Raw genomic sequence first — 13133 nt, forward strand, 5'->3', positions numbered from 1 at the left:
TAAATAAAATTTATGAATATTTAACTTGATAACTTCATATACATAAACATACATTTTAAAATTTGGATAATGGGGATGATCAGAACTGGCTGTCTACTTGGTAGAGAATGTTGGGAAAAGTATTTGTCAATTATAAAGCCCAATGCAAAAGAAGTGTCAGCACTCATGTATATGTATGTACTGGTAACATTGTGATACCTTGTATCTTTTGAGTTGCAGAGTACAGTACAAAATGACCATGCAAATATCGGGCAAACCAACCAACTGAAATCATGTACTTTGCAAATGGACATACTAAACATTTTTTTAAAGTTCAACATTATTAGCCTATTCCTGTCTTTTATTCTTACTACAACACACTTTTTTCTTAATTTTATTTAAACTCCTTAAAAACAAAGACTATATATTTACTTTCTAAAGTTTCTGAAATTCTTATCCATCGCTGTGCTGAACATAGGAATGGAGGTCAAAATATTAATGTAGGCTATTATACATAAACTGTATATATGTACAGTCATTTAAATTTCTCATTTCCCATATATGCCTTCTGAAATGTTTGACTTTAAAGGATATTTTCACAAGGAATTGTTAGTGTTCCCTGGGAATCAGATTTAATTTCTTCTCTTTTTCCTATTTAATACATTACTTTTTAAAACCAAAGATACCTAATGTAGAATTAGCTTTTTTCTCTCATTAAAAAAATCCTCTCGTATTATCTTATCATTGATTTTTAAGTATTGAGCATGCAAAATTGGCTTTTACTTTTCAAAAGTGTGAATTCATTTAAAGGTAGAAGTCTAATATGAGACCCCTTGTAACACATCTATTAGTCCTACATTCCAAGTGTCACGTAAAGAAATTCTTACTTCTAAGAATTTCTAAGCTACAGTGGCACATTTTCTCTATATTCACTTACCCAAAATGGTAAGTGATGGTATTTTTGCAATCAAGGTGTGTAACACAGTAGATTAAGTATTAAAGCACTAATGATGCGCTCACCCTAAATTCCAGTCACCTGGAATTAACACCAGTTGATTCACAATAACACCAGTTAACTCACAATAACACCAGTTAATTGAGTGTTGTGACTTGTTTAAGCATTTATCAATAGGATATATATATTTCCAAAGAGATTCAGGAGCATCCAGAATTTACAACATATAATGTAAGTGTCCCAAACATTAATATTAAAAGACATCTGAATACATTTATCTAAAGTAAAAATACATTGAGTACTGGAATACTGAATCTCCATATTAGTAATGAAAAACAGTGTAATGGTTTTCCTTTGATATTTTAATCATTTTGAAATAATCCTGATTTAAAAATTTCTTATTTGAAAGTTTTGTCATTCTTTAAATGTTCTGTTCTCTAATGCGAGATTTCCAGTTTAATCTAACACTTTGTATTGTTTTAAAACTAAAGTGAATAATGTATTCACTATTGTGCAAACTATTGTGCAAAATAGTTTTTATGAAATGTGTATTAGGTCATTTGAATCAAAAGAAAAATGGAATAATATTTTCATGAAAAACAAGACAGGAACAGTTAGTGAACTATTTACCTCCTTCTTTTTCCTGAGAAGAAAAATGACTGTAAGTATAGTAATTACCAAAAAAAATTAATTTTCAATTATTAATAAAATAAAATGATTTAACTTTACAGTAACAGGGAACAGAAGGGGAAAATACCTTTCACATGAATACTAAAATTACTTTTTTTGAATATATTGGTATATGTTGAAATATATGTTGAAAAGGCATGAAATGGGGATTCTCTTGGCACAAGTAAACAAAATTATCTCTAAAATGGAATGGTTGGTATAAACAGATTACACAATAATTGGGATATTAACTATTTTGGGATTTAAGGTGTGAACTAACCTAACCGTTATGTCCAAGAGTTAAGCTGCTTCTTAAAAGAATAAGAGAAAAGAAATACCTTACATAGTCTGCAATTATACATACCACATTACTTTCAAAAAGGGGGAAAAAAAAGACCTGCATGGTCTCAAAAGATTATGTTTTTTATTGTTCAAATAAAAGTGCACTGCATTACATCTGAAATATAAAAAATGTATTTGAAAAATGTTCCTACTACAGACTTCTAAAACCATGGTATTGTATTTAACAAGCCTGATCCCCAAAACTAAATAAGGAACATTCCAATCAATACTCCCCTGTCCTGTAGCTTTAAAGTAAAAAATATATATATAGGGTTTTTTTTTCCTTTTCTTTTTTAGTAAGACACCCTATCTTAAGAAATTCACTTTTGTGAGTCAACACAAGTCATGTGTTTTGATAAATACTGGCTAGTATCTGTTATCTAGCAAGATTATTTTAATTAGAAAATAAACTCTAGTAAACACAGCAAAAAAATCAAGCAAAAAATTATAGGATGGTGGCAAAAGTCATACATAAAATAGTCTGTTAAATGGCATTATACCCCTTTCTTAGTAAAGTGCAATAATTTTATGTCATAAGTATATTTATTTGTAGGTTTTCATTTAGCTTTTCCTTTAAATTTGGTCATATCAATCAAGGACAGGTAGGAAAACAAATTTATATATTTTAAGACCACCTCCTAAAATAAAAGACATAAATGTGTTGTTTACAAACTTCTGCATATGTTTGAGAAATCCTCTTTTCTACTCTTTACTCAGGCTACCAGAATAAAGAAATCATTTCATTTACTTGAACAGCCAAGGAACCATATTAATATTGTCAACTGTGGGTGATCTATCTGAATCTTCGTTAATGTTTATGTTTCAACAGTGAGGAATTTAGGTCTAATTTTTTTTTAAAAAAGACAGATTGATATATACATCACTTTACTTTTATGCTTACTTTCTTTTACATTTCAACCATATAATTTATTTTTCCACATGAGACGGTAGGACACATATTCTTCTTGGATATGTTACTGTTTATTGTTCCAAGTGAACTGAATAGATAAATTCCACTGAGTAGTTTAGTGTGGCCCTGTGTCTTATATAAACAGGTTAAATGGAGACTTCATTTTGTAACCTGTGTATTCATGTCTACCATAAATTGTCTTAATGAAAAATGCAAAATGTATTTTATTACTTGCCCCAAGTTAGCTGTTGATCCCTTTCACTTTTAATATACAAGTGTAGAGATTAAGAAGCCTTTAAAATTGAAAAATAAAACCCCAAAAAACCAAACACCTTCCACTAAATTACTGAAAATTGGAATTTTTATGTTGACTCCTGGTGACCAGAAAGCCAATGTTAAGAATCAATATTATCCAATATAAAATAGTACATTGAATTGTTTAATAATAAACAGTATATTAAGGGCTTATATATGCTGACTGGGAACCAGTGGTGGCTTTTTAAATTCTCAAAAAGACTGTATGTTTTATGGTTAGAAGAAACGACAAGAGATGATGAAGATTCTCCACCTCTTCGTAGCAGCCATTAGAGTAAAAATCTTTACAGAATTATTTCACTATCAGCAAGAAAATTTTACCGGTATTAGTGGTAAGGGTGAAGAGAGAAAAAAAGAATGAAGAGAGAAGTGTGTATTAGTTTTAAAAGTGTGACAAGGTAATAAAGAGACATGAAAAAGTGATAAATTTCTTATTCTATATGTGCCTTGCTGCAAACAAACTCAAAAGAGAGAAGCATGGGTATTTTAAAAGCCAACGTCGGGAAGCATTCACTGATAATGCCCATTGTTTTACTTTATACTTAAATTACACAAGCAAAAAAGTTGTACTTATTAATAGTTTAATGTATGAAGGAAACATCCAGATTTCTGAATATGAAGGTACATATCTCACATTAATTTAAGTCTACATAAAGTAGAGCCTCTATACTGACATATTGAAATTTACTTTCTGCTTAGCCTTTTCTGTTATGTAAACAATTGTACATTTATTTGCCATTCTAAAACTTCAGGATCAAGTTTACATAATTTTGCTAAATTTCCGTGTTTGCTCAGAAGCAGTTTACAGTACTAAAACCAACCAGCCAAAGAACAGCTTCAACAGAAAGTTATGGCCAAAGGGGAAGAGGGAAAGAAAAAAAGAAAAATGATAAGAAAAATGCTAACTAAGGTAAAACAGATGATGATGGGGAATGGGCAGTCACAAATGTTCACAGAAAGTAGGTCAGTTAGTAAGTTCTTCTGCAAAAAGCCTACACACTTCAGTCAAGCACATCAGTAGAATGATTTGGGAGCATAAATTTTTTTCGGCCACTTGTGATTTCCTCTGAATGAAAAGGAATCTGCAGGCTAACAAGCTGATCCTCATCAGCCAAGCTGGTTCATATGCACACTGTTCATGTGAGGTGCCCAGGGTCCAGTCCACACCTATGAATATAGAGCACACATTTGATTACATATGTATTGAACGTATATTTGATTAAAACAAAACTCTTCAACACTAAGGAAGTGCTCCTAATATTTATGAACTAAAATAGCTAAGTCTCAATCAGTTTGCAACATGCTGGGAAACAATGAAGAAAAGCAGTGATAAACCACTTTTATCTGTTGTTTTCCTGCCTTTCCTCTTATCCCTCAAACAGGATCTGAATTATCATTGTTTTTTAAAAACCATTATGTGAGTACATACAGGTTGATGACTGTGGAAGGAAAATGAATCAGGTATTAAACATATACCATAATAAGCTAAAATATACAACCATTTCTGTGCATTTTCACAGTTATATACTGTTTTGACATTTATAATACTTTTAATAAATAACCTCTAGATGGCCCTTTTCACACCACTAGTAAATTCTGATACATAAGATTACATTACAACACTTTGCAACTTAAAATGTTTTACTTACCACCCAACAGAATATATTAATTATGCCTTTCATAATTTTAGCCCCAAACCACTACCTTTGGTACCATTTTCCATATCATTCTGCTGTATTTCAGCTACATTAAACTTCCCTCAATTTCCTCAACTGCTCAAATTCACCATACTCTCTCACAACAATGATTTATCTTTATCCCATTTGTCTTGGCAGCTCATAAACACTAAATAAAAGTTCACTGAATGATCAGCCTTACCGTTTGAGGGCCATTATTTTCTGTGGAGCTTGAAACCATCTTTATCAGGGAATTCCAAGAGGGGTCCGCAGCATGAGGGCCATTAAATATGGGTCCTCCAGCACCATCAGGAATAGGTGCTACTGGAGGAATCATTGCATTCCCATACACAGAAAAAGGCATACCCTTAAAAGAGGAGAAAGCAAAGATTATGGACATTCAAGTCACTGGTTACTTTTCCCAGTATAATCAATAGCCTTAAAACTGATATTTGAAACTTCACCTCATTTTGGAAAAGTATAAGTTATCTAGGTGATGTAAAAATTATTTTCCATAATATGATTTCTTCTAGCACTAAACAGAAGATACTATAATCCTAGTATATAAAATATTTTGTCAAAAAACATTTCTCTAAACTGGGACAAAATCAGGATTTATAAATGTTTATATTTTAGCCAGCTTTTGACCTATAATTCCAAGCCAAAACTCCAGCATCATTTCAGAAACACTTATATTCTGGTAAGTGAAATAAGGCTAATAATCAGAAAATCATTTCGAAATAATGAAAATGCTTTTAAATCACCATTACCCCAACTTTAGGAAAGTCCATGTATCCTGCAGGAACATGCTGATGGAATGTACCAGAAGGAGTTACAATTCCTGTACTCTCTCGCTCCATTGCTTGATGCTGTGAAAACACTCCTGGATCAGACATTGGCCTGTGCATCATAGGATTTCCCATCCCAGGGTTACACCAGTCTACTTTGTCTGAGGGAAAATGAAGAGGCAGAAAAAAATAATTGGTGATATTTAAAATCAGAAAGCAGCAAAAAAAATTTATATATTTTGAATATTTTCCATATTGAATTGTGAATTCCTTCAGAATAATGACCTACTTTTATATATTTATCACAGTATTTCCATGTTTGTAGGTAGTGACATAATAGCCTAACAAAGTAACATAAACACTTTGTGTTACAAAACAAAAAAAGCTAAGATAAAAGCTTAAGAGACCCAGAAGAAATATTAATATTTCCTTAATATGAAGAAAATAATATGCTTGCATTAAACTATCTTCAGAAAGCAATGATAAATTCAGTAAGAGCTCACATGGGAACAAAAAAATGTTTCAAACTCTTAAATAAATTGATTAGTCAAAACAAAAAGACATGAATACAGATTTTTAAAGAATGCCTATGATAATTAAATACTGCTTACAATATTTTAGTTAAATGCATAAACTTACTTTCCAGTAAGCAGAATAGCATATCATACCTTGATTGCCACCAATCCCTTCAAAGGACCAGATGCCACTATGCCCTACTGATGTGGACAAATTACTCCCAATAACAGATGGAGCTGAAGTTCCAGTTTGCCTGATACGTGCAGAACGTTCCGTCCCAATAGGGACTGGAACTTTTCTATCCTGAGAGACGTTGCTGGGCTTTTCTGACCCTAAAGGTACTGATGATGGGGCAGGAGAAGGTGCACGAACTCCGGAGGATACCGACTGTGCAGGAGAATCTAAAGAAAAGATATTTTCAAATAATATACATGTCAACTATACAGCCTGTACTTTTGTAAAACAGAATCTTAAATTCTGAAGATATCTTAAATATGCATTCTTTGAGGAAAAAATGAAATTTGAGTATACTGCTTAGATAATAAATTATGTATATTAAAATTTGGTTAAAGTTCTATGACTCTGCAGTCAGTTTTTAATTCGGCTCACAATTTTCCCATTTAGTTTCATGATAGTAGAATGTGAAGGTGTGAATGCTGCAACTACACACTAATTAATATTTAAATAAATTTACCCTTGACAGTGGGTAGAACAGAACACCAGAGCAATGAGAAGACAATGTTTAAATTAAAAAAACAAATAACAATGACAACAACAAAATGGAGGTGGGGAAAACCACTGCCTGTATTGGCAATTCTCAAACTATTTTCCTTGGGAACATTTGTCCCTTGGTATGTTATGATGAAAAAACAAAGATATTCAGGTATCTAACAAATTTGGAAGATCAAGCTTAAGAAAAAAGTAAGTTTCTTTAAATCAGGACTTCACAGAACTTTAATATGCTGATAAAATACCAACAGAAGGCTATGCTTCATAACCCAACTGTTTCATTCTATCTTGTGGGTATTCCACAGAAAACTTTTAGAAATGGCGGTTTAAGCTCTACTTATCAAAACAAAGCTAGTTCTTAATATAGGCAATTTGGGAGCATTCATTAGTGATTTAATCTCTTTACACACTACAGAGAAGAAGGATAAACAAAAATAACCAAAACTGTATTTCTTATGAAAAGTTCAAATCTCAAGCACATTCAAATTTAAATAGAGTCTGAATTGTGGAGGAGCTTGAAGCTTAAAAGTCAAAACAGCTGGGCTTCCCTGGTGGCGCAGTGGTTAAGAATGCGCCTGCCAGTGCAGGAGACATGGGTTAGAGCCCTGGTCCGGGAAGATCCCACATGCCACGGAGCAACTAGCCCATGCGCCACAACTACTGAAGCCTGTGCTCTAGAGCCCACGAGCCACAAGTACTGAGCCCATGTGCCACAACCACTGAAGCCCACGAGCCTAGAGCCTGTGCTCTGCAACAAGAGAAGTCACCGCAATGAGAAGCCTGTGCACCGCAACCAGAGTAGCCCCCGCTAGCCCCAACTAGAGAAAGCCTGTGTGCAGCAACGAAGACCCAACGTAGCCAAAAATAAATAAATAAATAAATTTTTAAAAAGTCAAAAGAGTTACCTGCATAGATACAACTTATTCATAACTGACTCTATGCCCTAGTGATAGTCATTTAATATTTTTTCATTTATGTTTGCATTTAAGTTTTCTATATGTATGTGTGTATGCGTGGGAATGTGTGTGTGTGTGTATGTATCTATCCAAAAGGACTCAGGTAGCTAATCAATTTACAAAATCAATCAATCTATCTGTACACATAGTGTACATAGTGTACATAGTGCTTCTATATCCTGAGGTACTTTTCAGGGAACTTGGAAGACAAAGAAAATTCAATAATATTATTGGCCTGAACATGTTTTTTAGAAGACTTCTCACATGTATTTTAGAATCATACAAAATTGGAAAGTACTGTGGGGATCAATTCCATCTTATTAGTACTTGCAGAAGTCTATTTTGGTTAAATTGATAGTACCGCCACTCAATGAGATGTCGTGACTATTAACTAAAAGGAATGAATGCTAAAGTACCTTATAAATTATAATTTATTGTATGGATACTGATTTCATTGGGGAACAAAAACATGAAACATGGACTTAACTGTAAAAGTAAACCAAGAAAACTATTACCTTCTAATGAAAAATTAAAATATATTTCCTGCGGTCATGGATCCATTAGCATTACTTGATAGCATTTACTTTTAACAAATGAAAAGAAAATGGAAAAGCCACATGTGTCTTCAAAAAAATTATAAATATTTAAAAATTCATCTTACAGTGGCATAAGAAGGAATTCTAGGATGATGCAAGTAACAGTAGCACAGGTTTTGATTCTTCCCATTAAAAAAAGCCACTAAGTTAGCTAAGCCCAAAACCCATGCCCATGGATAACATCTATAACAAAACAGACAAGATATCCAAATGAATCCAAAGATACAAGTGAATGGGGACAAATCACCAACAGCTATAAGACTCATGTAGTAGCAGCATCTGTGTGGAAGGAAGCAATTCTCTAGACCTGAGAACAGAAGAGCCACAAAACAGTCAAAGGTATTCAAAGGAAAGCAGGGCAGGCCAATCTGAGAACAGCAGGTGAAAGTGGGAGAGTTCTGCCTATGCATGGGTGATTGTAAGGGATTCACAGTAAGGTCTGAAAAAGCTGGAGCAACTTGGGCCCTATGACTTTAAAAAAATATATATTTATTTATTTATTTATTCGGCTGCATTGGGTCTCAGTTGCAGCACACAGGATCTTCGTTGCAGCATGTGGGATCTTTCATTGCGGTGCATGGGCTTCTCTCTAGTTGTGGCACGTGGGTTCCAGGGCAGTGGTCCCCAACCTTTTTGGCACCAGGGACCAGTTTTGTGGAAGACAATTTTTCCACAGGGTGGGGGATGTGTGTGGGGGGTGGGGAATGGTTCAGGTGGTAATGGGGGTGATGATTCAGGTGGTAATGTGAGCTATGTGGAGCGATGGGGAGCAGCAGATGAAGCTTTGCTCTCTCGCCTGCCACTCACCTCCTGCTGTGAGGCCCGGTTCCTAACAGGCTGCAGATGGGGGGCTGGGAACCCCTGCTCTAGAGCGTGCAGGCTTAGTTGCCCCACAGCATGTGGGATCTTAGTTCCCCGATCAGGGATCGAACCCACGTCCCCTGCACTGGAAGGCAGATTCTTAACCACTGGACCATCAAGGAAGTCCTCGCTATGACTTCTTAAAGGTACCTGCTGATAAAGTCCTACACTGACAAGAAACTTCTGGGAACAGATTCTAAACTGAACAGGAAAGCGACAACAAAAGCAAAGTGAAGAAAATATCCAGTCAAGAGTAGGGCAGAGGTAGAAGAGGTGGGTAGGCTGGATGGGTGGGTAAGGACAACAAAGCCAAGAGATTTAACAAAGTATAAGACCATATTTTTGCACACTTCCTTATAAGAGGAAATTCTAGAGTCTTTAAGCTAGAGAAGATATCCGGATCCACTTACTCCTTCTAAATGTTCAGGAAAACTCACTTCATTAAAAAATTCAAAACAAAATAGAACTGCAGTCGAATTCCATGCAAAGCTATTCTATTAACTAAAGGAGATATGGACCCATAATAACTTGCAGACCAGAGGTCCCCAACCCCTGGGCCGCAGACCGGTACTCGTCCTCGGCCTGTTAGGAACTGGGCCGCACAGCACGAGGTGAGCGGCGGGCAAGCGAGCAAAGCTTCATCTGCCACTCCCCATCACTCCCATTACCCCCGTCCATAGAAAAACTGTCTTCCACGAAACCAGTTCCTGCTGCCAAAAAAACCAGTCCCTGGGCTTCCCTGGTGGCGCAGTGGTTGAGAGTCCGCCTGCCGATGCAGGGGACGCGGGTTCGTGCCCCGGTCCGGGGAAGATCCCACATGCCGCGGAGCGGCTGGGCCCGTGAGCCATGGCCACCGAGCCTGTGCATCCGGAGCCTGTGTTCTGCAGCGGGAGGGGCCGCAACGGTGAGAGGCCCGCGTACCGCAAAACAAAACAAAACAAAACAAACAAAACAAAAAAACCCAAAAAAACCCAGTGCTATAGTTTAGTCTAATATTCTAAAGGCACATCAGAAAGAGACTATAATCTAAAATTCCAAAGTGAGCTTAAAGAAATAAAAGATTTGAAAGAACAGCATAATTCAGAATTAGTAAAACTAGAAACAAGATGACAAAACTCAGGAAAGGATTAGAAATGAAAGAATATTCCAGAAAAGACTAAATCGAACTGCAAGGAACACAAGCAGTTGTAAATATGATACACAAAGTTCTATTTTTTGTTTTTTAAACTACATATTGAAAGGGCACAATTATACACCTGAGAAAAATCAACCCAGAAAATTAACACGAAGACACAGTCAAAGGTGACAGGGAGGAAGGAAGCAGAGATGGAAGGCAAGCAGGAAGGACTGATGGAAGGAGAACGAATGAATCCTACCTTTCCTCAGACTCATCTCTGGGAGCCTGCCCTAACTTCTACGTTAGAGCTAGTTTTTCACTCTTTTACTGTATCCTTCAAAAAACAAAAGCAAAGCAAAATAACAGAAACCCTCCATATTCTGTTTTTTTAATTTATTTTTTTATTTTTGGCTGCTTGCGTCTTCATTGCTGCAAGCGGGCTTTTTCTAGTTGCAGCGAGCAAGGGCTACTCTTTGTTGCAGTGCCCGGGCTTCTCATTGCGGTGGCTTCTCTTGCTGTGGAGCACAGGCTCCAGGCATGCAGGCTTCAGTAGTTGTGGCATGCGGGCTCAGTAGTTGTGGTGCACAGGATTAGTTGCTCTGTGGCATGTGGGATCTTCCCAGACCAGGGATCGAACCTGTGTGCCCTGCATTGGCAGGTGGATTCATCACTGTGCCACTAGGGAGGTCCCAAGAAACCCTCCATATTCTGTTTAAATGAGCAGAATAACGAGGCTTGCCTGCTAACCCACCTCATTTAAGAAATTTGCCCTGGGACTTCCCTGGTGGCACAGTACATAAGAATCCACCTGATAATACAGGGGACACTGGTTCGTTCCCTGGTCCAGGAAGATCCCACATGCCGTGGAGCACCTAAGCCCATGCGCCACAACTATTGACCTGCGCTCTAGAGCCCGCAAGTCACAACTACTGAGCCCGCATGCCACAACTACTGAAGCCCGCGCGCCTAGAGCCCGTAGTCCACAACAAGAGAAGCCACCGCAATGAGAAGCCCGCGCACCGCAACAAAGAGTAGCCCCTGCTCACCACAACTAGAGAAAGCCTGAAAAAATAAAAATTTGCCCTTTTCACAGATTCTGCCACCTCACTAGCCATAGTTCGTTGTTTTTTTATTTTATTTTTTTAAAGTTTATCAGATGACTGTTTTCTGCTTCCTTCCTGATGGCTTAACTGGACTAACAGCAGGCATCTGACTGAACAATGATCTACTTCAGGCTAGCTGGTAATCTATGACTTACGACCTTACTTGAACATATGAGCTGAGCCAACCATATTTCTCAATCAGAAAGGTGCAATTGGTAAACAGAGAAAAACTGGCTAATTAACTCTGAATTGAATCTTTGAGGACCGTATATAAGATGAGATTACGAAGAAGCCTAGGTGTAAAGAGAGTAAGCAAGATAAGAAACAGACCATGAGTGAGAGATCATAAATCCACTATAGAAAGAGATAGAGAGTTGCTGTACTAAATCCTGGACAGTTCTGAAGATCGCCCTGTACAGCCTTAAAGTAAATACCATTTTCCTTGAGATTGCTTGGGTCGGTCTATATTCCTTGCTACGAAAAGAGCATAATTATAACTTCTCTTCTCATCTCTAATTATTATAATTTCTTTAATTAGAAAAAAAGAAGCAAAATCTAAATCAGAGTCATGTTATTAAATATGCTAACATATATTAGAGAAAAAAAAGGTTTTAGAGGTTTTGTGGGATCCTATATAATCTTGGGAATCTGTTTTAGAAAAAGAATGTGAAACTACAAATACAAAATCAGGTACAGGACCTTGGCAGGGCCCCCTGCAAATAAGATTATCCTGAAACTGAAGCTTCAGTAAATCCACCTCAGTTCTGAAATGACAACAGGTCCTGAATTCAAATTGAAAGAGCAATGTGACTTACAAATGGAAAAAGTGCTCCTGCAGGAAAATTACACTGTACTTTCATGCTTCAGTTCAGTGTTGATTAAACTATAGTAGATCATGAGATGAATGTGGTTGGTCATGACTAACGTAAAAAATTGTTTTAAAGGTTAAAGAAAACAGAATAGAAAATACCAGCATGCAACATATATTGTAAGGATAAGTATTGTTTTGTAAATATATTTCAATCACACAGAGGTACATGTGTACTAAGTCACGATGTAAAATTAGTTTTTTCCTTAAAAAACTGTTAATGCTTTTTTACTGCTTTTTGATCCGACAACAGCTTTGTAAGACTGAATGTCAAAATGGCCCACTGACTAAATTTGCCAAGGCCTGAAACTCACAGACCAGAGCCAGTGATCAGTACTCAATGCATGGACTGGTTGAATGTTGGTAGGATAGACCTTAGCAGTTTGAGTGGAATAAGGGCTGAAGTGATCTCTGCCCAGACTGTATGCAGAAGGGTCTCCGGCATCACCAATCTGCTGTTTGGGGGCCTCAAGGAAGGTTCTTTGCTTTCTTTCTTTTTTTTTTTTTTGAAGGAAGGGACCCATGTCCCCCACATCCCAACTTAATTTGCCAGAGTCCTAATACCATGTCCTGATGTCCTAAAGAGGGGGAGGGAAAAGAAAAGTGGAATGTATGGAGAAGTGGTGATAAAACCTGTTCAAGTACATAAACCAGATACATATATTGTGAAAAATAAGTCATGCTTCTGTGGTTAGTTCTACAACAGCACCCAGAATGGCAATTTTTAAGACAAATATAAATACTAAAAACAAA

General features: G+C 36.4%; 1 protein-coding gene across 11 annotated transcripts in view; it reads right to left on the reverse strand.

The window, feature by feature from the left end:
• Nucleotides 1-2005: 2005 nt before the first annotated feature.
• ANKRD17 (ankyrin repeat domain 17) overlaps nucleotides 2006-13133 on the reverse strand; it is a 162282-nt gene continuing 151154 nt past the window's right edge. For 8 of the 11 annotated variants that reach the window (XM_027087545.1, XM_027087538.1, XM_027087537.1 and 5 more), the window contains 4 exons: nucleotides 6303-6551; nucleotides 5617-5795; nucleotides 5049-5213; nucleotides 2908-4337 (listed from right to left, as the gene is read on the reverse strand). In XM_027087545.1, the coding sequence (XP_026943346.1) occupies nucleotides 4278-4337; nucleotides 5049-5213; nucleotides 5617-5795; nucleotides 6303-6551 (653 nt within the window). In that variant the 3' untranslated portion in view covers nucleotides 2908-4277. Of the gene's footprint in view, nucleotides 4338-5048; nucleotides 5214-5616; nucleotides 5796-6302; nucleotides 6552-13133 lie in introns of all 11 variants that reach the window. The other 3 variants (XM_027087542.1, XM_027087541.1, XM_027087540.1) reach the window with 1 other exon arrangement.

This window comes from Aethalodelphis obliquidens, unplaced genomic scaffold (genome assembly GCF_003676395.1).
Source record: "Aethalodelphis obliquidens isolate GAN/ISIS:26980383/991018 unplaced genomic scaffold, ASM367639v1 scaffold59, whole genome shotgun sequence".
NCBI classification, from domain to species: Eukaryota; Metazoa; Chordata; class Mammalia; order Artiodactyla; family Delphinidae; genus Aethalodelphis; species Aethalodelphis obliquidens.